The sequence below is a fragment of the Pristiophorus japonicus genome, chromosome 24 (assembly GCF_044704955.1).
Source record: "Pristiophorus japonicus isolate sPriJap1 chromosome 24, sPriJap1.hap1, whole genome shotgun sequence".
Lineage (NCBI taxonomy): Eukaryota > Metazoa > Chordata > Chondrichthyes > Pristiophoridae > Pristiophorus > Pristiophorus japonicus.
In genome coordinates, this window is record NC_092000.1 from 5,491,203 (window position 1) to 5,514,087 (window position 22,885).

Sequence of the window (22,885 nt, forward strand, 5' to 3'; positions counted from 1 at the left end):
GGCGCATTGGGAGGGGGTGGATGAAGGGAGTGGGGAGGAGGAGAGTGGGCGGGGGCATGGGCAGCAGGAGTGGAGTGGGGAGAGGGGGTGGGTAAGGGGAGTAGGGGGGGGGGTGAAAGGGAGCTTGGGGATAGGGAGAGGAGGGGAGAGGTGGAGGGGAGTGGGGAGGAGGAGAGTGGGCAGGGGCGAGGGGAGGAGAGGGAGAGAGGGGAGGTGGATGAGTGGAGTTGGGGAGAGGGGAGGGGAAGTGCGAGGGAGGAGGCGGGTGAGGGGGGGGGAGAGAGGGGGACGAGAGTGAGGTTTGGGAAGGGGATGTGGGGAGGGGGAGGAGGAATGGGGAACGGGGTGATTAAGTTGGGAGGGGAGGGAGGTGGGGAGAGGGCAGAGGGGAGGGGGCGAGGAGGTGGGGAGGAGTGGGGGGTTGCAGGCTGGTTGTGAGGAGGAAAAGTCCAGTCACGATTTGAGGGACCAGTTGGTCTGTTGCTGCCCTCTAGTTGTGTAGGCTAGTGCTCACCTTGCCCTCAGTGGGGCCTCTTAGCACTGGTCATCAACCTGTAGAGACTCGGGCACTGAACCATCTCGGTCTCTTTCCCACCCGATGTTCACCGGCCAGTCTGTGCACAGGGTGCAGGAGGGGCCTCGCTGGTCAAGAATGTGCCAAGTGACAATCGGCACCAACCTTCGGCTCAGGACCCGACAGATACAGGCTCGCTCACCGACACATCAGGACCCGATTGCAATCTGTTTTCCTCCTCAAGGCTTCTGACACCCGCGCAAATCTTGGCATCACCTGCGGACGTGCGCCAGGCCCAGCTACTGGAGAATAACATCCTGTCTGCAATCCCTGCGGGAACTCCGCCAGTAACTGGTCACAGCCAGCGCTGTTAATGACAACCCTGCGTTGATAGGAGCGCAACCAATTCCTCTCCAACCCCAGAATTGGCCTTTCAATCCCACAACACGCTATCTTCGGTGATCTGTTTTACCGAGTTCCCAGGCGGTCGTTGCGGTCCGGCGGATTGGGCAAAACTCCACACTCCTGCCGGTGTCACACCCAGGGGGCGCTGCACACACGGCACAGCTCATCCCGGTCGCAAAACCCGAGCCGAGGATCGCGGCGGGCTGCTGGAGACCTCGCCCCCAGCCTTTCACCCCACTCCGGGGCCAAACCCACGGGGGCAAAGGGACCAGGGGAAATCCAGCCCTGGATCCACAGCGCTACCTTCGTCTAATAACCCGCTCGAAGAACTTAAACCAGGTCGGTCAGACAATGGCCTTTTATACAAGCCATGCTGTGACATGGATAAACCCTGTCTCTACCGTGGTGCGCACATGTTCGATCGTCTAACTCTCCAGTTCGTGCCTTGTGTGCCTGATATTGAAGTGGATGAAGCAATTGTTAGAAACACGGAACGGTTCCAGCGCAGGAGGAGGCCATTCGGCCCGTCCAGCCCGTGCCGGCTCGCTGCAAGAGCACTTCAGCCAGTCCCACTCCCCCCGCCCTTTCCCCGTAACCCTGCACATTCTTTGTCCTTCAGGCACTTATCCAACTCCCTTTTGAAAGCCACGATTGAGTCTGCCTCCACCACCCTCTCAGGCAGCGCATTCCAGATCCTAACCACTCGCTGCGGGAAAACGCTTTCCCTCGTGTCGCCTTTGGTTCTTCAACCAATCGCCTTAAATCTGTGTCCTCTGGTTCCCAACCCTTCCACCCAATGGGAACAGTTTCTCTCGACCTACTCTGTCCAGGCCCCCCCCCATGATTTTGAACACCTCGATCAAATCTCCTCTCAACCTTCTCTGCTCCAAGGAGAACAACCCCAGCTTCTCCAGTCTATCCCCGTCACTGAAGTCCCTCGTCCCTGGAACCATTCTCGTAAATCTTTGCTGCACCCTCTCTAAGGCCTTCACATCCTGCCTAAAGTGCGGTGCCCAGAATTGGACACAATACTCCAGTTGGGGCCGAACCAGTGTTTTGTACAGGTTCATCATAACTTCCTTGTTTTTGTACTCTGCGCCTCTATTCATGAAGCCCAGGATCCCGTAACATTTTTAACCGCTTTCTCAACCTGCCCTGCCCCCTTCAGCGATTTGTGCCCATATACCCCCGGGTCTCTCTGTTCATGCACCCACTTTAGGATTGTACCCTTTAGTTTATATTTCGTCTCCTCATTCTTTCGACCAAAATGTATCACTTCACACTTGTCTACGTTAAATTCCATCTGCCACGTGTCTGCCCGTTCCACCAGCCTGTCTATATCCTCTCAGGTCTATCACTATCCTCCTCACTGTTCACTGCACTTCCAAGTTTTGCATCATCTGCACATTTTGAAACTGTGCCCTGTACACCCACATCCAAGTCATTAATATGTATCATGAAAATCAGTGGCCCCAGTACTGACCCCTGGGGAACACCACTGTATACCTTCCTCCAGTCCGAGAAACAACCGTTGACCACTGCTCGCTGTTTCCTGTCACTGAGCCAATCCCGTATCCATGCTGCCACTGTCCCTTTTATTCCATGGGCTTCAACTTTGCCGGCAAGCCTATTATGTGGCACTTTGTCGAACATCTTTTGGAAATCCATGTACACCACGTCAACTGCATTCCCCTCATCAACCCTCTCGGTTATCTCATCAAAAAACTCAATCAGGTTGGTTAAACACGATTTAACAAATCCACGCTGGCTTTCCTCAATTAATCCACACTTGTCCCAGTGACTCAGTTTCTCCCCTTGGAGACTCAAACCTCACTCCTGAAGTTGGTCAGATCATCCGAAGACCAGGAGTACGTCACAGCCTGCGTGTCTGTTATCTACGAGAAACCTTTATAAACTTAGAGCCACAAAAAAAGCCTCCTTTGTGTTTCACCGGAGTTCATTTATTGAAGTAGATTTGGAAGTTCTGCACCGTTAATGTACACCAAAGCAGCCGAGCTTTCATCGTTGCCGTGTCTCAGCACGATGTGATTTATTGACTTTATATATGATTTATAAATGTGCACAACTTCATCGCAACATCCAAAATGAAACCACAAGGATCTCAAACTTTAAATTATATCGCAGGCGGCCACAATAAAACCCGCAGGCGTCACTGTGCACATTGCATTGACTGGAAGGTCAGTTCATGGCTTGCAAGCTGAAACCTCCATACAGTCCATTGGAGGGGGTGGGGAGGGGAGGGGAGAGGGAGAGAAGAGTTAGAGAGGAGAGGAGAGGGGAGGGGAGGGGAGGAGGGGAGAGGGGAGGGGAGTGGAGAGGGAGAGAAGAGTTAGAGAGGAGAGGAGAGGGGAGGGGAGGGGAGGGGATGAGGGGAGAGGGGAGAGGGGAGGGGAGGGGAGAGAAGAATTAGAGAGGAGAGGAGAGGGGAGGGGAGGGGAGGAGGGGAGGGGACCTGCCAATAGTTAACATGAAGCAGTAAGTACAGCCCATCGTGAATTTTTGGTAGATCACAGTTTGCAAACTGTTCAAACTGTTATAAAAGATGACGGTCTTGCTAATTGCTGCGCCGGTGAGCTTCTGGCTTTTGAGGTTCTGTGAGGTGACAAATCTGCTTCAAACACACTCCTGCACCACACACCATGTGAAGCCCTGGATATGAAGTGGGATCAGCTGTAAGCTTCTCCACAGTAGAGCGAGCAGTAAGGCATTTCGTGGGGTAGGGGGAAGCTGTGTAGGTATATTGGGGTATCCCTCCGTGGCCCTCGCCCCCTCCCTATCTCTGTAATCTCCTCTAACCCCACAACCCCCCCGAGATGTCTGCGCTCCTCTAATTCTGCCCTCTTCAGCCTCCCTGATTATAATCGCTCCACCATCGGTGGCCGTGCCTTCAGCTGCCTGGGCCCCAAGCTCTGGAACTCCCTCCCTAAACCTCTCCGCCTCTCCCTCTTCCTTCAAGAGGCTCCTTCAAACCTCCCTCTTTGACCGAGCTTTTGCTCACCTGCACTGATTTATTTATGCGGTTCGGTGTCAAATTTTTTAAATCTCGTAACACTCCTGTGAAGCGCTTCGGGACGTTTCACCACGTTAAAGGCGCTATATAAATACAAGTTGTTGTTGTAGGGGGCCAGATACAGTTGACATTCCTCTCCCCATTCACTAGCACATAACTCCAGGTTCTGGTACAGATCATACCTGCTCTGATTCAGGATTCATCTGTCAAGGATGCAACAGCACTGGGAACAGCCCGTTGCAAACTTCCAGGCCCAAACTAGACACACCAGTGAATAATAAAATCCCGAGGGCGAATGGACAGGGTTTATTGGGCTGTGGGAGTTGCACTGCCAGGGCTCAATCTATTCCCTGTTTCTCCCCTCCTAATGTAGACTGGGTTGGACCTTTCCACCGCTTGTGCACGGGTCATTCTTCAACGTGGGAGCTCAGGCAATGAGGGGGCGGTCTGGTCATTCGACACCAGCAGTCTCGGCCTTAGCCGACGTCTAGAGCTGCACTTGCCGGGTGTAACGTACGCACCCCGGAGTATGCTCACAGGTTGGGAGAGCTGTTGTGTTGTGAGTGGCTTAGCCAGTCACGTGATGTTCACAAGGCTCAATAAAACCCCGGCCAGTTGGGTTCGGGGGATCCACGATGGGGCAGGTGGATGAACCGGTAATGTGTCGTGTGATTGTTAAACCTTTTGCTAATAAACCAACTAGTTCTTAATAGCAATGCGTTGCCGTGAATTCTTAAGCAAAGAACCCCTGAAGCAAATACATTGCACCGGGAATTACTGGAGTGCGATGCGGAGCGGGGCAGATTTTTCCCCTTCGTGATCCAAAGTGCGCTGAAGCCAAAGAGTTTAGCTGACTTAGCATAAACAGAACCTCAGGATGTCGTGCTTTGAGGCAGGATCCCCAGAATACAACTCCATTGTTTATTCCAATCACAAGACATGTGGAACCAACCTGACAAAATCTTCTTTTTTAAATAAATGAAAATTGAATCTTCTTCAATGTTAAGAACTTAAATAGGAGCAGGAGTAGGCCATTCGGCCCCTCGAGCCTGCTCCGCCATTCAATAGGAATAATTGGAAAAAGACTCCAATTCTGCCATCTTGACCATCCCTGATTATAAATCGCTCCACCATCGGTGGCCGTGCCTTCAGCTGCCCGGGCCCCAAGCTCTGGAACTCCCTCCCTAAACCTCTCCGCCTCTCTCTCCTCCTTCAAGATGCTCTTTAAAACCTACCTCTTTGTCCAAGCTTTTGGTCACCTGCCTGAACTACTACTTCTGTGGCTCAGTCTACAATTTGCCTGTTTTGTCTTGTAACACTGCTGTGCAGCGCCTTGGGACGTTTTACTACGTTAAAGCCGCTATATAAATAAAAGTTATTATAATTAATAATCCTGGGGGGGGGGGGGGTGAAGGGTTGTCAACCCTTCTGGGGACCAGCTCGTTGGTCTAATTTAACTCAGGCTTTGGGCCGACTAGGGAGCGTTCCCTGTACCCAGCCCGTGCTGGCAGGCCGGGGCTATCCAATGTACACCCCAGGGGGGGTTGCGGGACTGGAGGAGGTTACCGAGGTTGAGATTTTTAAATTTGAAGCCTTGGCCGGGAGGGGGGGGGGGGGCAGAAACCGGGAGCCAGTGTGGGTCGGCTGAGCACAGTCTTGTTCCCAAATCATGTTGGCCGTATTTTGCGCCTCCTATGCATGTGTGCGCCCGCCCCTGTAGGATTCTGGAGATGAGGAAAGGTTGAGGAGGTTGGGCCTCTACTCATTGGAATTCAGAAGAATGAGAGGTGATCTTATCGAAACGTGAAAGATTAGGAGGGGGCTTGACAAGGTGGATGCACAGAGGATGTTTCCACTGATGGGGGAAACTAGAACTAGGGGGCATGATCTTAGAATAAGGGGCCGCCCATTTAAAACTGAGATGAGGAGAAATTTTTTCTCTCAGAGGGTTGTAAATCTGTGGAATTCTCTGCCTCAGAGAGCTGTGGAAGCCGGGACACTGAATAAATTTAGGACAGAAATAGACAGTTTCTTAACCGATAAGGGGATAAGGGGTTATGGGGAGCGGGCAGGGAAGTGGAGCTGAGTCCATGATCGGATCAGCCGTGATCGTATTGAATGGCGGAGCAGGCTCGAGGGGCCGTATGGCCTACTCCTGCTCCTCTTTCTTATATTCTTATGTAAGGGCCGCGCAAGTTCTGGTTCTTCGCACCCGAAGCGCGTGCGCGGAAACCTGGAACGCGCGATCGCGGCCAATCCCCGGGAAAAGGACATCCGTGGGTGGAGAGGCGGGCTATTTGCTCAACTTGTGCCCAGCCAATGCCCGTGAAATTCTTACAGCTGACAAAAGCAGGCATAGAGCTTGCTTTCACTAGCATAAGAGTTTAAATAAACTTAAAAATAATTTTTTTTCAATTAAAAGAAACCCTGTAAAATAAGGTAAGGTTATTTTTAGCCCCTTTAGAACATTTAAACATATTTTTTGAAAAATTAAATTTTTGTTTCAAATATTTAATTAAATGGCATTTTAGTTACTTTTAAATGTGTAATTTAAAAAAAAAATGTATCTGTGATGTTAAATGTGTTTTTTATGCGATCCCCATTTAATGTTTATGGGGTTTCTGTACATATGGAACGCACCATAAGCATGAATGTGGATCCCCTTCTTCGATTGGCTGGGCCGGCCCATGTGATCCCAGGGATGCGTACGAACCGCCTGCGCCCCTGAGATACATGGGCCTCTACCCCGCGGGTACCTGGAGAGGCCCAGGAGCGCGGGGTTCCGTGGACCCCCCGACCAGCCAGGTAGGTTCGTGTATTTTCTGCCAATTGTTGACTTCCGCCCGCGGGAAGCTGTTGTAATGTGGGAAACGCGGCAGCCAATTTGTGCACAGCAAGCTCCCACAAATAGCAATGTGATAATGACCTGATCAGCTGTTTTTGTTATGTTGGTTGAGGGATAAATATTGGCCGCAGGACACTGGGGATAACTGCCCTGCTCTTCTTCGAAATAGTGTGATTGGAATCTTTTACATCCGCCTGAGAGAGCAGACGGGGCCTCGGTTTAACATCTCATCCGAAAGGCGCCACCTCCGACAGTGCAGCACTACCTCAGCACTGCCCCTCCAAAAGTGCGGCACTCCCTCAGTACCGCCCCTTCGACAGTGCAGCACTCCCTCAGTACTGCCCCTCCGACAGTGCAGCACTCCCTCAGTACCGCCCCTTCGACAGTGCGGCACTCCCTCAGTACCGCCCCTTCAACAGTGCGGCACTCCCTCAGTACCGCCCCTCCGACAGTGGAGCACTCCCTCAGCACTGCATTGGGAGTGTCAGCCTGGATTGATGTGCTCAAGCCCCTGGAGTGGGACTTGAACCCACAACCTTCTGACTCGGAGGCGAGAGTGCTGCCCACTGAGCCACGGCTGACAATTATGAGGTTTAATGAATGAGTTCCCATGTTTGTTAACCCTCGGACACAGCTTGTTCCTGTCCCCGCACGCCATACCCCAGCTTACAATGCACATGCATAGTAGGTTAGCCATCGAATGCTAAAGCCAAGACTGAGAGGAAACGGTCAGGATGGGCGAGGAGATGGGATCCCAGGGGATAGGACAATTCGTGCAGTCTGATGCAAATGATTGAAAACCCTTCAACATTCAAAACTCCACATTGTAAAACACAGAAACACAGGTACAAGGTCCAAAATCCTCGGCACCGAGACCGTTCCGGTTGTTGGGGTTTTTCCCGGAATTCAGACAAGAAAGTCAAGGGTCTGAAATCCGGAATTCTTGAACGAATCCATGCCGGATTTTGTCTTTTGCCTCAAAATGTCCACTTTTCGGACGATTCCGGTTTTCGGACTTCCGGATTCGGGACGTTGCACCTGTACCTCAAAGAAAAAAAAAAATGTCTTTTTTTGGGAGACCAGACATTTGGTGTAGGGTTGGGCTATACTGTAACAGCGCCGAGCTATCCGGTCCAAATCTGGATGGATGGCGGACTTTAATGTCCAGGGGAGGGACACGCACATACGCACACGCACACACGCACACACAAGCATGTAACCGTGCCCTGCAGAGTACCCAAGGTGAAAAGGTCCATCCCGTTTACTCGCTGTGCACTGTACAAAAGGAGCTGAGCTTTGAACCCGCGCCCGCCATCAATCACACGTGGGCCCCTGGGAGGCGGGTCAGAGGTCACGAAGCTGAAGCCACTCTCGTCGCCAACAATGCTGCAAAGTTCAAGGCATCGGTTGCGTCCTCCACACCCCCACCCCCACCCCCACCCCCCCCCCCCCCCGGCGACGCGCGAGATGCAAGGGCGGGGTCGCCTCCGCCCGCCGCCACGTGACCTGCGATCTTTGGCCTTTGACCTCGGGCCGGCTCAGTTGTAAAGGTCATCGTCCCCCTCCTCGCGGTACAGGTTCCCGCCGCTCCCGCTGTCGCCGCTGCCCTGCCCGCTGCTCTGGCTGCCGGAGGGAAACCTGCGGGAGGAAAGGAACGAGATATTGGCAGCACTTCGGGAAAGATTAGCGACTTGATCCCCCCGGGAAGGACTGACGCGCCAACGTCAGCGGCCTCGACCAGGCCCAAGATCCCCAGCATCGAAGCACTGACCACACTCGACCAGCTCCGCTGGGCGGGGCCACATTGTCCGCATGCCCCCAGACACGAGACTCCCCAAAGCAAGCGCTCCACTCGGAACTCCTTCACGGCAAGCGAGCCAAAGTTGGGCAGAGGAAACGTTACAGGGGACCACCCTCAAAGCCCTCCCTGATAAAGTGCAACATCCCCCACCGACACCTGGGTGTCCCTGGGCCAAAGACCAGTCCGCCCTAAGTGGAGGAAGTGCATCCGGGAGGGCGCTGAGCACCTCGAGTCTCGTCGCCGAGAGCGTGCAGAAACCAAGCGCAGGCAGCGGAAGGAGCATGCGGCAAACCAGTCCCACCCACCCCTTCCCTCAACCACTGTCTGTCCCACCTGTGACAGGGACTGTGGTTCTCGTATTGGGATGTTCAGCCATCTCAGGACTCATTCTAAGAGTGGAAGGAAGTCTTCCTCGATTCCGAGGGACTGCCGATGATGATGATGATGTAACAACGCACACCCTCGCCTTGACAGAACATCCGAATCAGAAAGTTCCTCTTCAAAATGTTCTCCTCTTACCCCTATTGTAAAGGCACTGCCCCCTACAGTGACTGCGCTTAAAAAAAAAAATAAGTACTACATTGGCTGTGAGATGCGTTGGGACATCCCGAGGTCTTGAAAGTCACTATAGAAAATATGGGAGTTTGAGGAGAGACCTAATTGATGTAAAATTATGAGGGACCTAGATAGAGTCGATAGGAAGGACCCGTTTCCCTTAGCAGAGGGGTCAATAACCAGGGGGGCATAGATTTAAAGTAATTAGGGGGAGGTTTCGAGGGGATTTGAGGGAAATGTCTTCACCCAGAGGGTGGTGGGGGTCTGGAACTCACTGCCTGAAAGGGTGGTAGAGGCAGAAACCCTCACCTCATTTAAAAAGTACTTGGATGTGCACCTGAAGTGCTGTAACCTGCAGGGCTATGGACCCAGAGCGGGAAAGTGGGATTAGGCTGGGTGGCTCTTTGTCGGCCGGCGCGGACATGATGGGCCGAATGGCCTCCTTCTGTCCTGTAAATCTCTATGGTTCTATAAAATGCCAGTTCGTTTTCTTTCGGGCACAGATTCCCCACACAGAAGCCGTTGGGAGAAACGGATGAGCACCAGTGGCTCAGTGGGCAGCATTCTCGCCTCTGAATCAGAAGGTCACGGGTTCAAGTCCCACTCCAGCGACTCGAGCACACAATTTATGCTGACACTCCCAGTGCGGCACTGATGGAGCGCTGCACTGCCGGAGGTGCCTCCCTCTGGGTGAGACGTTAAACAGAGGTCCCTTCCGCCCTCTTAAGAATAAAAGATCAGAGGAGGAGAGCAGGGGAGCTATCCCCGGTGTCCTGGGGTCAATACTTATCCCTCAATCAACATCACCAAAACAGATTATCCGCTCACCATCACATTGCTGTTTGTGGGATCTTGCTGTGCACAAGTTGACGTTTCCCACATTACTGCACTCCAAAAATACTTCATTGGCTCTAAGTGCTTTGGGGGCTCCCTCGGGGGCTGGATTTTTGGTCTTCTGCCGCCCCTGTTAGCGCCCCGTAGGGGACGGCAATGGTGGCCGTGAGCACTTGTGGGCGGGCAGCCAGTTCCCAGCGCCCCGCCGGGATATTCGGGGCCGGTTTGGGCGGGGCGCGGCGTATTACCGCCCGGGAGAGGCGAGCCGGTGTGCAACGCCCCCCCTGGGTGCGACACCCGCTCGATTTGTGACTCCCGTCCAACCCGTAGCGCCCCACAGCGCCCCCCTGGTGGGACCGCCTGTGAAAGCGGGCAGTCCCAGCTGCAGCGGCCGCGATGAGGTCAGTAATGTCCACACCTCGGGTAAGTGCGATTGGTTCTTTTTTGCGATTTATGTTGTGGTGGCCTGGGGTGTTTTTATTTCCCCCCCCCCACCCCCCCAGGCCTCTCTCAGAGCGCTCCCGGGCCGGATGTTTAGCTCGGGATCTTCCCATGCTCAGCCGGCCTAGCGCCCCGAGAGAGAGAGGTGTGCAACGCCTCCCTTAGCGCCCCGCCCCACACTCAGGGCCCAGCGGGACCAATGTTGCTGACTGAGGCGCAAACTGTTCCCGGGCGCAAACTTTACCGCCCAGCCGCCATTGACGCCCCGAAATCAGCCAAGCCGAAAATGCAGCCTCCTGGATTTATGAATGGGACTGTAGAAACACGGCGACATTAAGCCCGGCAACATTAAGCGCGACACGGCGACGTTAACGAACCTGAAGTTGCCAAAGCCCCGGCTCTGTTGCAGCGTCTGGGCGAACATCTCGTATTTCCTGATGTCGTTGTCGCTGACTGACCGGCGCCCGAACCTCATGGCCTCCTCGAAGTGATCGCGGCGGATTTCGGGAACAGGATCGTAGTCATCTTCCTGTGTGTAAACAACAACCAAAGCGGTGACGTATGCACCCGAGAGGATGCTCACAGCTTTGTTGATGCGCTTCAGTCCCACGCTCCTGATCTTTGGGCACCCTGTGCGGGGGGGGGGAGCGGGCAGGTCCGAGGGCCTCCTCGTGGGCCTGCTCCTGGGCACGGCCAAAGGGGGCCATCAGCCGGTCCGGGCAGCGGGCGGTCGAGGGGGTCGTTCAGCCCCGACTGCCTGCCTCTCTTCCGCGGTTACATCCGAGAGCCAGGGTGTCCCAGGAGATGGAGCACGCGGTGTCCACCGGTACGCTCGCGGCCTTCCGCGAGAGGTGGGCGCCGGAGGGACTGGAGTGCATCATCACTCCCCCGGCAACCACATTTTAATTTGATCGTTTAAGATTCACAAAGTTTTATTTGTTAATTTGTCGGTTCTAGTGCCCCTTTAATAAGGGGGCTCTCGGCTTAAAGTTCTACCTAAAATAGTTGTAGAGCTGTTGAGTTGGGGAGTGGCTTAGCCAGTCACGTGATGTTCACAAGGCTCAATAAAACCCCGGCCAGTTGGTTTCGGGGGATCCACGATGGGGCAGGTGGTTGTGAGCCTGGTGGATGAACCGGTAACATGTAGTGTGATTGTTAAACCTTTTGCTAATAAACCAACTAGTTCTTAATAGCAACGTGTTGCTGTGAATTCTTAAGCAAAGAACCCATGAAGCAAATACATTACAGGTGGGATTCGGAGAAAAGCCCAGCACGGCAGCAGGAAAGACCATGGCCGAAATGGCAGTGGATGTGGCATGAAGCGGACGGGGGGGACGCGGGTGTTGGGGGGGGGGGGGGGGGGAGGGGGGCCGGGGGGGTGTGGGTGGGGGGGCGCAGTGTCTGATTTTATAAAGAGGCCTTTGGCTTCTCATTGAAGAGCGGAAGGTTTCAACTCACTGCCCCCCGCCCCCGTTACTCTGCTGGGAAATTTTTATTGGCCCAGGATTCTGCTGGAGCGGGGCTCTCCCCACGTGACCCTTCTCACCCCCTCTAGCTCGAACTGGTAACCGGGGCCACGGGGCAGCTGGGCGCCCGGCGAACGAACTGACTACGCCTTTAGCTGCCAAGGCCCAGAGCTGTGGAATTCCCTCCCCGACAACGCTCGCCGTGCGCTTTGGTCCGCGGGGCGTGATTCTGTTCACGCGCGGTCCCTTTAAATTTCCGCGCTTGCTCAGTGTCCACAACGTTAAAGCCAGTGAGCGGCCTGCGCGGGAAACAGTGCTCCCTAAAGTCCCTCCCTGGGATAAGATGTTAAACCGAGGCCCCGTCTGCCTCTCTCAGATAAACGATCCCACGGCACTATGTGAGTGGGCAGATGGAGTATAATGTTGGAAAGTGTGAGGTCATGCACTTTGGCAGAAAAAAAATCAAAGAGCAAGTTATTATTTAAATGGAGAAAGATTGCAAAGTGCTGCAGTACAGCGGGACCTGGGGGTTACTGGTGCATGAAACACAAAAGGATAGTATGCAGGTACAGCAAGTGATCAGGAAGGACAATGGAATCTTGGCCTTTATTGCACAGGGGATGGAGTATAAAAGCAGGGAAGTCTTGCTCCAGCTATACAGGGTATTGGTGAGGCCACACCTGGAATACTGCGTGCAGTTTTGGTCTCCGTATTTAAGGAAGGATATACTTGCTTTGGAGACAGTTCAGAGATGGTTCACTCGGTTGATTCCGGGGATGAGGGGGTTGACTTATGAGGAAAGGTTGAGTAGGTTGGGCGTCTACTCATTGGAATTCAGAAGAATGAGAGGTGATCTTATCGAAACGTGTAAGATTATGAGGGGGCTTGACAAGGTGGATGCAGAGAGGATGTTTCCACTGATGGGGGAGACTAGAACTAGAGGGCATGATCTTAGAATAAGGGGCCGCCCATTTAAAACTGAGATGAGGAGGAATTTTTTCTCTCTGAGGTTTGTAAATCTGTGGAATTCGCTGCCTCAGAGAGCTGTGGAAGCCGGGACATTGAATAAATTTAAGATAGAAATCGACAGTTTCTTAAACGATAAGGGAATAAGGGGTTATGGGGAGCGGGCGGGGAAGTGGAGCTGAGTCCATGATCAGATCAGCCACGATCGTATTAAATGGCGGAGCAGGCTCGAGGGGTCGTATGGCCCACTCCTGCTCCTATTTCTTATGCTCTTACTATTTCAAAGAAGAGCAGGGGAGTTATCCCCGGTGTCCTGGGGCCAATAATTATCCCTCAACCAGCAGCACAAACAGATTATCTGATCATTATCACATTGTTGTGTGTGGGAGCTTGCTGTGCACAAATTGGCTGCCGCGTTTCCCACATTACAACAGTGACTACACTCCAAAAGTACTTCATTGGCTGTAAAGTGACGATACAAATGCAAGACTTTATTTTAAACCTCTCTACCTCTTTTTCCTCTAAGACGCTCCTTAAAACCTTACTCTTTCACCAAACTTTCAGTCCTCTGTCCTAATATCTCTTTACGTGGCTCGGTGTCAAATTTTGTTTGATAACGCTCCTGCGAAGCGCCTTGGGACGTTTTACTAATGTTAACGGCGCTATATAAATGCAAGTTGTTGCTTTGGAGGCTCCTGACTCACCTCAGCCCATGCTCATTGTACTAGAGCTCCCCCTAGTGGGCTGCTGCTCCACCTCGTGGATTACGGATGTACTGCAACTACTGAGGTAAGTAATAAAAAGGGTCACGCAGCAAAGTGACAATGATGGCAGTTTCCGTGTTGGAGTCAGCTTGTAGAGTGTGTATATTAGTGATGGCGCAAGGATATGTCACACTTATCGCCACCAATACCACATACGGACTTACGCTCAATCCGTAAGTGTGACCCCGAGCTTCCGGTCGCCTGTCACTTTAATTCTCAAGGGGATCAAGGGGTATGGAGAGAAAGCAGGAAAGGGGTACTGAAGGAATGATCAGCCATGATCATATTGAATGGTGGTGCAGGCTCGAAGGGCCGAATGGCCTACTCCTGCACCTATTTTCTATATTTCTATGTTTCTCCGCTCCACTCCACTCCCACTCTGCCCTCTCCATCCTCGGCCTCCTACACTGTTCCAATGAAGCTCAACGTAAGCTCAAGGAACAGCACCTCATCTTTCGTTTAGGCACCTTACAACATTTTGGACTCAACACTGTGTTCAACAATTTCAGACCTTAATCTCTGCCCATATTTGGCTCTGATGTATTTTTTTTCTCTCTCTTTGTCTCCAATGGCAGCCGGTAATTATCTCGCTATTCACACCCTATCCAGATTAACCTTTCTCTAACTCCGGCCATTACCATCTCAAGTCGGCCCATCGTCCCTTTTGTTCTCTCTAATCTCTCCTGCCTTCCATCCTATCACAGACCTTCCCTTTTGTTCTCTCCTCCCCTCCCCCTTTCAATGCTCCTTAACAATCTGTTCATTTCGGACACTCTCCAGTTCTGACCAAGGGTCATCGACCCGAAACGCTAACTCTGTTTCTCTCTCCACAGACGCTGCCCGACCCGCTGAGATTTCCAGCGTTTTCTGTTTTTATTTCAGATTCCAGCATCCGCAGTATTTAGCCTTTGGTTTCCACCAATACCGTCCTCCTGGTCTCCGACAGCCTCACGGAAAGACCTGACTCCCCCGCTGAAGAGGTTTTGGGCTACCCCAGGCAGCCTTTCACAGTCTAACAAGAGCTCATTGGAACAGAGGAGGCTGAGGAGATCTCATTGAGGTGTACAGAAATTTTGAGGGGTCTGGCCATAGTGGATAGTAAGGGCCTATTTCCTTTGGTGGAGGGGTCTATTACGAGGGGGCATAGTTTTAAGGTGGTTGGAGGAAGGTTCAGAGGGGATTTGAGGGGGGGGCTTTTTTACGCAGAAGGTGGTGGGGATCTGGAACTCGCTGCCTGGAAGAGTGGTGGATGCAGAAACCCTCACCACTTTTAAGAGATGGTTGGATGGGCACTTAAAGTGCAGTAACCTGCAGGGTTACGGACCTCGAGCTGGTAATTGGGATTAGACTGGATGACCTTTTGTTGGCCAGTGCAGATATAATGGGAAGTACTGCAGGGAATAGAATACGGCCAGGGTGATCTCCTGGACTAGTGTCGATCGCCTGGATGGGTCGGAGAGGAATTTTCCCAGATTTTTTCCCCCTAAATTGGCCTGGGTTTTTAATCTGGTTTTTGCCTCTCCCAGGAGATCCCATGGCTCCGGTCGGGGTGGAGTGTGGAATGTTTCAGTGTAAGGGCTGTCGCAGTTGTGTGGGGCGGGCTGGTTGGGCCGGGTGCTCTTTGCCTTTCCGCCATTGTTCATAGGTTTATATGTAAACCTTCAGGGCTGCTGACCGAGGGCCGTGCGGCTCTTTGTCGGCCGGCGCGGACACGATGGGCCGGAATGGCCTCCTTCTGCCCTGTAAATTTCTCTGTTTCTACTGCAATTGTAAAACCCGAGGGCCAGCTGGGGTGAGGACACGGGGGAAAGAGATGCCCACGCGCTCTGGCCTTGCAACGCTGGGGGTCACTTTAATCCCGCGGAGACTCGCGGGTGTCACGGAGACTCGCGGATGTCACTCACCATGGCCATGTCCGGGTTGGCTTGGTGCTCCTGCTCCCGTTTGATCTCCGCTTCAATGGCCTCCCGGATGGCCAGCTTGCATGCCCGCTGACAGATCTCGGTCAGGTCGGCGCCCGAGAAGCCGTGGGTTATTTTGGCCAGGTACGCCAGGTCAACGTTCTGAGGGCCGAAGGAAGAGCCGGAGGGGGGAGGGCGGTGAACATTGCACTTCATTAACATCTCCCACACCACCAACAACCCCAGAGCGACAGATTGTGATGGAATACGCCCCACTGGTCTGGATGAGCGCAGCTCCAACAACACTCGAGAAGCTCGACACCATCCAGGACAAAGCAGCCCGCTTGATCGGCACGCTACCCACCACCTTCAACACCCACCCCCTCCCCCACCTTCAACGCTCAGCCCCTCCCCCACCTTCAACGCTCAGCCCCTCCCCCACCTTCAACGCTCAGCCCCTCCCCCACCTTCAACGCTCAGCCCCTCCCCCACCTTCAGCGCTCACCCCCTCCCCCACCTTCAGCGCTCACCCCCTCCCCCACCTTCAGCGCTCACCCCCTCCCCCACCTTCAACGCTCAGCCCCTCCCCCACCTTCAGCGCTCACCCCCTCCCCCACCTTCAGCGCTCACCCCCTCCCCCACCTTCAGCGCTCACTCCCTCCCCCACCTTCAATGCTCAGCCCCTCCCCCACCTTCAATGCTCAGCCCCTCCCCCTTCAACGCTCAGCCCCTCCCCCACCTTCAACGCTCAGCCCCTCCCCCACCTTCAACGCTCACCCCCTCCCCCACCTTCAACGCTCAGCCCCTCCCCCACCTTCAACGCTCAGCCCCTCCCCCACCTTCAACGCTCAGCCCCTCCCCCACCTTCAACGCTCACCCCCTCCCCCACCGGCGCCCCCTGGCTGCAGTGTGCACCGTCTACAAGATGCACTGCAGCAACTCGCCAAGGCTTCTTCGGCAGCACCTCCCAAACCCGCGACCTCTACCCCCTAGAAGGACGAGGGCAGCGGGCGCATGGGAACACCACCACCTCCACGTTCCCCTCCCAGCCACACACCATCCTGACTGGGAAATATATCGGCCGTTCCTTCATCGTCGCTGGGTCACAATCCTGGAACTCCCTCCCTAACAGCACTGTGGGAGCACCTTCACCACACGGACTGCAGCGGTTCAAGAAGGCGGCTCACCACCACCTTCTCGAGGGGCAATTAGGGGATGGGCAATAAATGCCGGCCTTGCCAGCGACGCCCACATCCCGTGAATGAATTTTTTTAAACACAGCCGTGACACCCCCACCCTTTAGTATATTTGAGGAATAAGTTCTGTTGATATCATTATGGGGATTGATGGGAAATACTGAGTATGACTCCAGGAAGATGTTCATCTGACACAAACACGAGGAAGCATCTGAAAAAGGCCAGTAAGCCCAACAGGCCTCGAGTTGATCCTAACTGTGCTTTTCTTGCCTGCTTACCAGATCCCTCTATCCTCTTCTTCCCAAACGTAACATGACCCGTTGGTTTCGATGGCTTCCCCCGCTAGCTTGTTCCATCGATCCACTGCCCTGTGCTAGAATTTATCTCCTCACCTTAGCTATCGGTGATTTCCTCAGGTTGGCCTTCAAAATGGACATCCGTGATTTCTCATCGGGGAGTGGGATATAAATCAGCTGGTCCAGACGCCCGGGGCGAAGGATGGCGGGGTCGATGATATCCGGCCTGTAGATAAACACGGCAATAAAATCCAGCAATCAAAGAAGGACTTGCATTTCTATAGCACCTTTCACAACCTCAAGATGCTTCACGGTCAGTCAAGTACTTTTTGGAGCGTAGTCGCTGTTGTAATGTGGGAAACGCAGCAGCCAATTTGCGCACAGCAAGCTCCCACACACAGCCATGTGATAATGACCAGATCATCTATTTTAGTGACGTTGAGTTGAGGAAATGGACCCTATCTGTGGGTGTGGGGGCCCTGTTTGTGGGAGTGGGGCCCTGTGAGTGTGGGGCCCTGACTGTGGGAGTGGGGGGGCCCTGTGGGCCTGTGGGAGTGAGGCCCTGTCTGTGGGAGTGGGGCCTCTGTGGGAGTGAGGCCCTGTGGGCCTGTGGGAGTGAAGCCCTGACTGTGGGAGTGAAGCCCTGTGGGCCTGTGGGAGTGGGGCCCTGTGGGAGTGGGAGAAGGCCCTGTGGGAGTGAGGGCCTGTGGGCCTGTGAGAGTGGGGCCTCTGTGGGCCTGTGAGAGTGGGGCCTCTGTGGGAGTATGATCTGTGAGAGTGGGGCCCTGTGGGAGTGGGAAAAGGCCCTGTGGGAGTGAGGCTCTGTGGGCCTGTGAGAGTGGGGCCTCTGTGGGAGTATGATCTGTGAGAGTGGGGCCCTGTGGGAGTGGGAAAAGGCCCTGTGGGAGTGAGGCTCTGTGGGCCTGTGAGAGTGGGGCCTCTGTGGGAGTATGATCTGTGAGAGTGGGGCCCTGTGGGAGTGGGAAAAGGCCCTGTGGGAGTGAGGGCCTGTGAGAGTGGGGCCTCTGTGGGCCTGTGAGAGTGGGGCCTCTGTGGGAGTATGATCTGTGAGAGTGAGGCCCTGTGGGAGTGGGAGAAGGCCCAGTGGGAGTGAGGGCCTGTGGGAGTGGGCCTCTGTGGGCCTGTGAGAGTGGGGCCTCTGTGGGCCTGTGAGAGTGGGGCCTCTGTGGGCCTGTGAGAGTGGGGGGCCTCTGTGGGCCTGTGAGAGTGGGGGGCCTCTGTGGGCCTGTGAGAGTGGGGGGCCTCTGTGGGCCTGTGAGAGTGGGGGGCCTCTGTGGGCCTGTGAGAGTGGGGGGCCTCTGTGGGCCTGTGAGAGTGGGGGGCCTCTGTGGGCCTGTGAGAGTGGGGGGCCTCTGTGGGCCTGTGAGAGTGGGGGCCTCTGTGGGCCTGTGAGAGTGGGGGGCCTCTGTGGGCCTGTGAGAGTGGGGGGCCTCTGTGGGCCTGTGAGAGTGGGGGGCCTCTGTGGGCCTGTGAGAGTGGGGGGCCTCTGTGGGCCTGTGAGAGTGGGGGGCCTCTGTGGGCCTGTGAGAGTGGGGGGCCTCTGTGGGCCTGTGAGAGTGGGGGGCCTCTGTGGGAGTATGATCTGTGAGAGTGGGGCCTCTGTGGGCCTGTGAGAGTGGGGGGCCTCTGTGGGCCTGTGAGAGTGGGGCCTCTGTGGGCCTGTGAGAGTGGGGCCTCTGTGGGAGTATGATCTGTGAGAGTGGGGCCTCTGTGGGCCTGTGAGAGTGGGGCCCTGTGGGCCTGTGAGAGTGGGGCCCTGTGGGAGTGGGAGATGGCCCTGTGGGAGTGAGAGCCTGTGGGCCTGTGAGAGTGGGGCCTCTGTGGGAGTGCGGCTTTGTTTCGATCTACCTGTTCGTGGCTCCAATAATAAACACATTCTTCTTGTCCGACATGCCGTCCATCTCGGTGAGGATCTGGTTGATCACCCTGTCTGCGGCCCCTCCACCATCCCCAGCATTCCCTCCTCGAGACTTGGCGATGGAATCCAGCTCATCGAAGAACAGGATACAGGGAGCAGCCTGTCTCGCCTGAAAAAAATAGCACCAGCCAATCAGAACACGAGCCTTCAGCCCAAAAGACTAACAACACACAACAAAGTATTAATTGACTGGCATTCAATCGGACTTGGAACAATGTCAGGTACAGGGGGGTAGAGGTTATGTTCATGGTACTAGGTGACCCAGGGAATGGGCCTTCCAAACCCTGTCACAACAGTTTGCCGTCTTGGAATTTAGGGACGCACACAAACAGCAACCACCAGCACTCCACTGCACCAACCACTCACCCAAGAATGAAACGACCTGCCTAGGGTCCAACCAGATAGAGCTAAGCCCAGAGCACAATCAATGCAGAGGTGATTTGCACGAAAGGCTTGGGGGGGGGGGGGGGGGGGGGGGGGGGGGGGTGTGATGTCATGTATCCAACATGGCCACTGTTGGTACTATATCAAGGTGTGCCACCAGAGGGCACTGCAGTGGGAGGCTTGTAGGTTACCTGTACAGGTGTGGCCTGGCCTAGTAATAGAAGGCAGGCCCACCAGGTGTGATCCTCACTCTGGAGTTAACTAATAAAGGACTAAGGTCACTCATCATCATCATAGGCAGTCCCTCGGAATCGAGGAAGACTTGCTTCCACTACTGAAGTGAGTTCTCTGGTGGCTGAACAGTCCGATACGAGAGCCACAGTCCCTGTCACAGGTGGGACAGATAGTCGGTGAGGGTAAGGGAGGGTGGGACTGGTTTGCCGCACGCTCCTTCCGCTGCCTGCGCTTGGTTTCTGCATGCTCTCGGCGACGAGACTCGAGGTGCTCAGCGCCCTCCCGGATGCACTTCCTCCACTTAGGGCGGACTGGTCTTTGGGCCAGGGACTCCCAGGTGTCGGTGGGGATGTTGCACTTTATCAGGGAGGCTTTGAGGGTGTCCCTGTAACGTTTCCTCTGCCCACCTGGGGCTCTTTTGCAGTGAAGGAGTTCCGAGTAGAGCGCTTGCTTTGGGAGTCTCGTGTCGGGGCATGCGGACAATGTGGCCCGCCCAGCGGAGCTGATCGAGTGAGGTCAGTGCTTCAATGCTGGGGATGTTGGCCTGAGTGAAGATAAATACAGTTCAAGTACAACACATTGCCTCATGGAGTCATTATTAGGGCATCTAAGGACTTAACACCGAGCACCAGTAGAAGTAACCTATGTGTCATTAAAAACCCCAACTGGTTCACTAATGTCCCTCAGAGAAGGAGACCAGCCATCGTGACCCAATCTGGGCCTATATGTGACTCCAGTCCAGCACCTAAGTGCTCGACTCTGAACTTCCCTTTTTTCCGACAATTTCACAGTCACCGTTACTGATGCTGGCTTTTGAATTCCATATTTATTTAATTAACTGAATTTAAATTCCCCAGCTGCCGTGATTCATAGAAATTTACAGCATGGATGGAGGCCATTTTGGCCCATCGTGTCCACGCTGCCCGACAAAGAGCTACCCAGCCTAATCCAACTTGCCAGCTCTCGGTCCATTGCACTGCAGGTTACGGCACTTCAGGTGCACGTCCAAGTACTTTTTAAATGTGGTGAGGGTTTCTGCCTCTACCACCCTTTCAGGCAGTGAGTTCCAGACCCCCACCACCCTCTGGGTGAAGAAATATCTTCTCAACTCCCTCCTGTTGCCGATTATCTTCAATCTGTGTCCTCTGGTTACTGACCCTCCTGCCACGGGAAACAGTTGCTCCCTATCTATAAAAACTTGTCATCATTTTGAATGCCTCTATTAAATCTCTCCTTAACCTTCTCTGCTCAAAGGAGAACAGCCCCAGTCTACAGGTATCACAGGTCTCGAATAGGTACTCAAACCTTTCACACAGCCGCCCTTCATGTGATAAAAACATAAGAAATAGGAGCAGGAGTCGGCCATTCGGCCCCTCGAGCCTGCTCCGCCATTCAATAAGATCATGGCTGATCTGATCTTGGGCTCAGCTCCACTTCCCTGCCCGCTCCCCATAACCCTTCACTCCCTTATCATTCAAAAATCCCATCTATCTCCGCCTTAAATATATTCAATGACCCAGCCTCCACAGCTCTCTGGGGCAGAGAATTCCAAAGATTCACGACCCTCTGAGAGAAGAAATTCCTTCTCATCTCAGTTCTAAATGGGCGGCCCCTTATTCTGAAACTATGCCCCCTAGTTCTAGATTCCCCCACGAGGGGAAACATCCTCTCTGCATCTACCCTGTCCAGCCCCCTCAGAATCTGAAATGTTTCGATAAGATCACCTCTCATTCTTCTAAACTCCAATGAGTACAGGCCCAACCTGCTCAATCTTTCCTCATAAGGCAACCCCTTCATCCCAGGAATCAACCCAGTGAACCTTCTCTGAGCAGCCTCCAATGTAATTATATCCTTCCTTAAATATGGAGACCAAAACTGTACGCAGTACTCCAGGTGTGGCCTCACCAACACCCTGTACAGGTGTGATACATCAGTAAATGCGCGGTAAGTGATGAGATAATCGCATACCTTGTCGAACACGTCGCGGACATTGGCCTCGGACTCCCCGAACCACATGGTGAGCAGCTCGGGTCCTTTGATGGAGACAAAGTTAGCCTGACACTCGCAGGCGATAGCCTTGGCCAACAGTGTCTTGCCGCACCCTGGGGGCCCATAGAACAGAACCCCGCGGGAGGGCGTCATGCCGAACTTCAGAAACTTATCCGGATACTCCACTGGGTACTGAGGAGAGACGAGCATGGAAAATTAATAACATAAGAAATAGGAGTCGGCCATTCGGCCTCTCGAGCCTGCTCTGCCATTCAATGAGATCATGGCTGATCTTTGACCTCAACTCCACTTTCCTGCACTCCCCCCATATCTCTTGATTCCCTTAATATCCAAAAATCTATCGATCTCAGCCTTGAATATACTCAACAACTGAGCCTCCACAGCCCTCTGGGGCAGAGAATTCCAAAGACTCACCACCCTCAGAGTGAAGAAATTCCTCCTCATCTCAGCCCTAAATGGCCGACCCCTTATCCTGAGACTGTGACCCCTGGTTCTAGACTCTCCAGCCCGGGGGAAACAACCTCCCTGCATCTACCCTGTCAAGCCCTGTAAGAATTGTGTATGTTTCAATGAGATCACCTCTCATTCTTCTAAACTCTAGAGAATATCGGCCCAGTCTACCCAATCTCTCCTCATAGGACAATCCCCCCATCCCAGGAATCAGTCTGGTGAACCTTCGTTGCCCTCCATCAATGGCAAATATATCCTTCCTTGGGTAAGGAGACCAGAACTGCACACAATACTCTTCTCACTTCTGCTGGCTGACCACACACCTTGCACTCTCCGCAAACTTGAGGTGATCCAAAACTAGGCAGCCCTTGTCCTGCTCACCCATCACCCCCTGTGCTCGCTGCCCTGTGTCCCAACTCGCACCGTGTCCCGCTCACCCATCACCCCCTGTGCTCGCTGCCCCGTGTCCTAACTCGCACTGAGTCCCGCTCACCCATCACCCCCTGTGCTCTCTGCCCCTTGTCCTAACTCGCACCAAGTCCCACTCACCCATCACTCCCTGTGCTCACTGCCCCTTGTCCTAACTCACACCGAGTCCCGCTCACCCATCATCCCCTGTGCTCACTGCCCCGTGTCCTAACTCGCACCGTGTCCCGCTCACCCATCACCCCTGTGCTCGCTGACATACACTAACTCTCGGTTAAGCAACGCCTCAATTTCAAAATTCTCATCCTCGATAACAAATCCCTCCATGTCCCTCGCCCCTCCCGATCTCTGTAATCTCCTCCCCCTCCCCCCCCCCCCCCCCCGAGATGTCTGCACTCCTCAAATTCTGCCCTCCTGATCATCCCGG

General features: G+C 54.1%; 1 protein-coding gene across 2 annotated transcripts in view; it reads right to left on the bottom strand.

Annotated features, from left to right (window-relative positions):
• Nucleotides 1-2,858: 2,858 nt before the first annotated feature.
• LOC139237900 (transitional endoplasmic reticulum ATPase-like) overlaps nucleotides 2,859-22,885 on the bottom strand; it is a 69,592-nt gene continuing 49,565 nt past the window's right edge. For both annotated transcript variants that reach the window (XM_070867185.1, XM_070867184.1), the window contains 6 exons: nucleotides 21,541-21,753; nucleotides 18,885-19,063; nucleotides 17,112-17,241; nucleotides 15,527-15,685; nucleotides 10,804-10,955; nucleotides 2,859-8,433 (listed from right to left, as the gene is read on the bottom strand). In XM_070867185.1, the coding sequence (XP_070723286.1) occupies nucleotides 8,334-8,433; nucleotides 10,804-10,955; nucleotides 15,527-15,685; nucleotides 17,112-17,241; nucleotides 18,885-19,063; nucleotides 21,541-21,753 (933 nt within the window). In that variant the 3' untranslated portion in view covers nucleotides 2,859-8,333. The remainder of the gene's footprint in view (nucleotides 8,434-10,803; nucleotides 10,956-15,526; nucleotides 15,686-17,111; nucleotides 17,242-18,884; nucleotides 19,064-21,540; nucleotides 21,754-22,885) is intronic.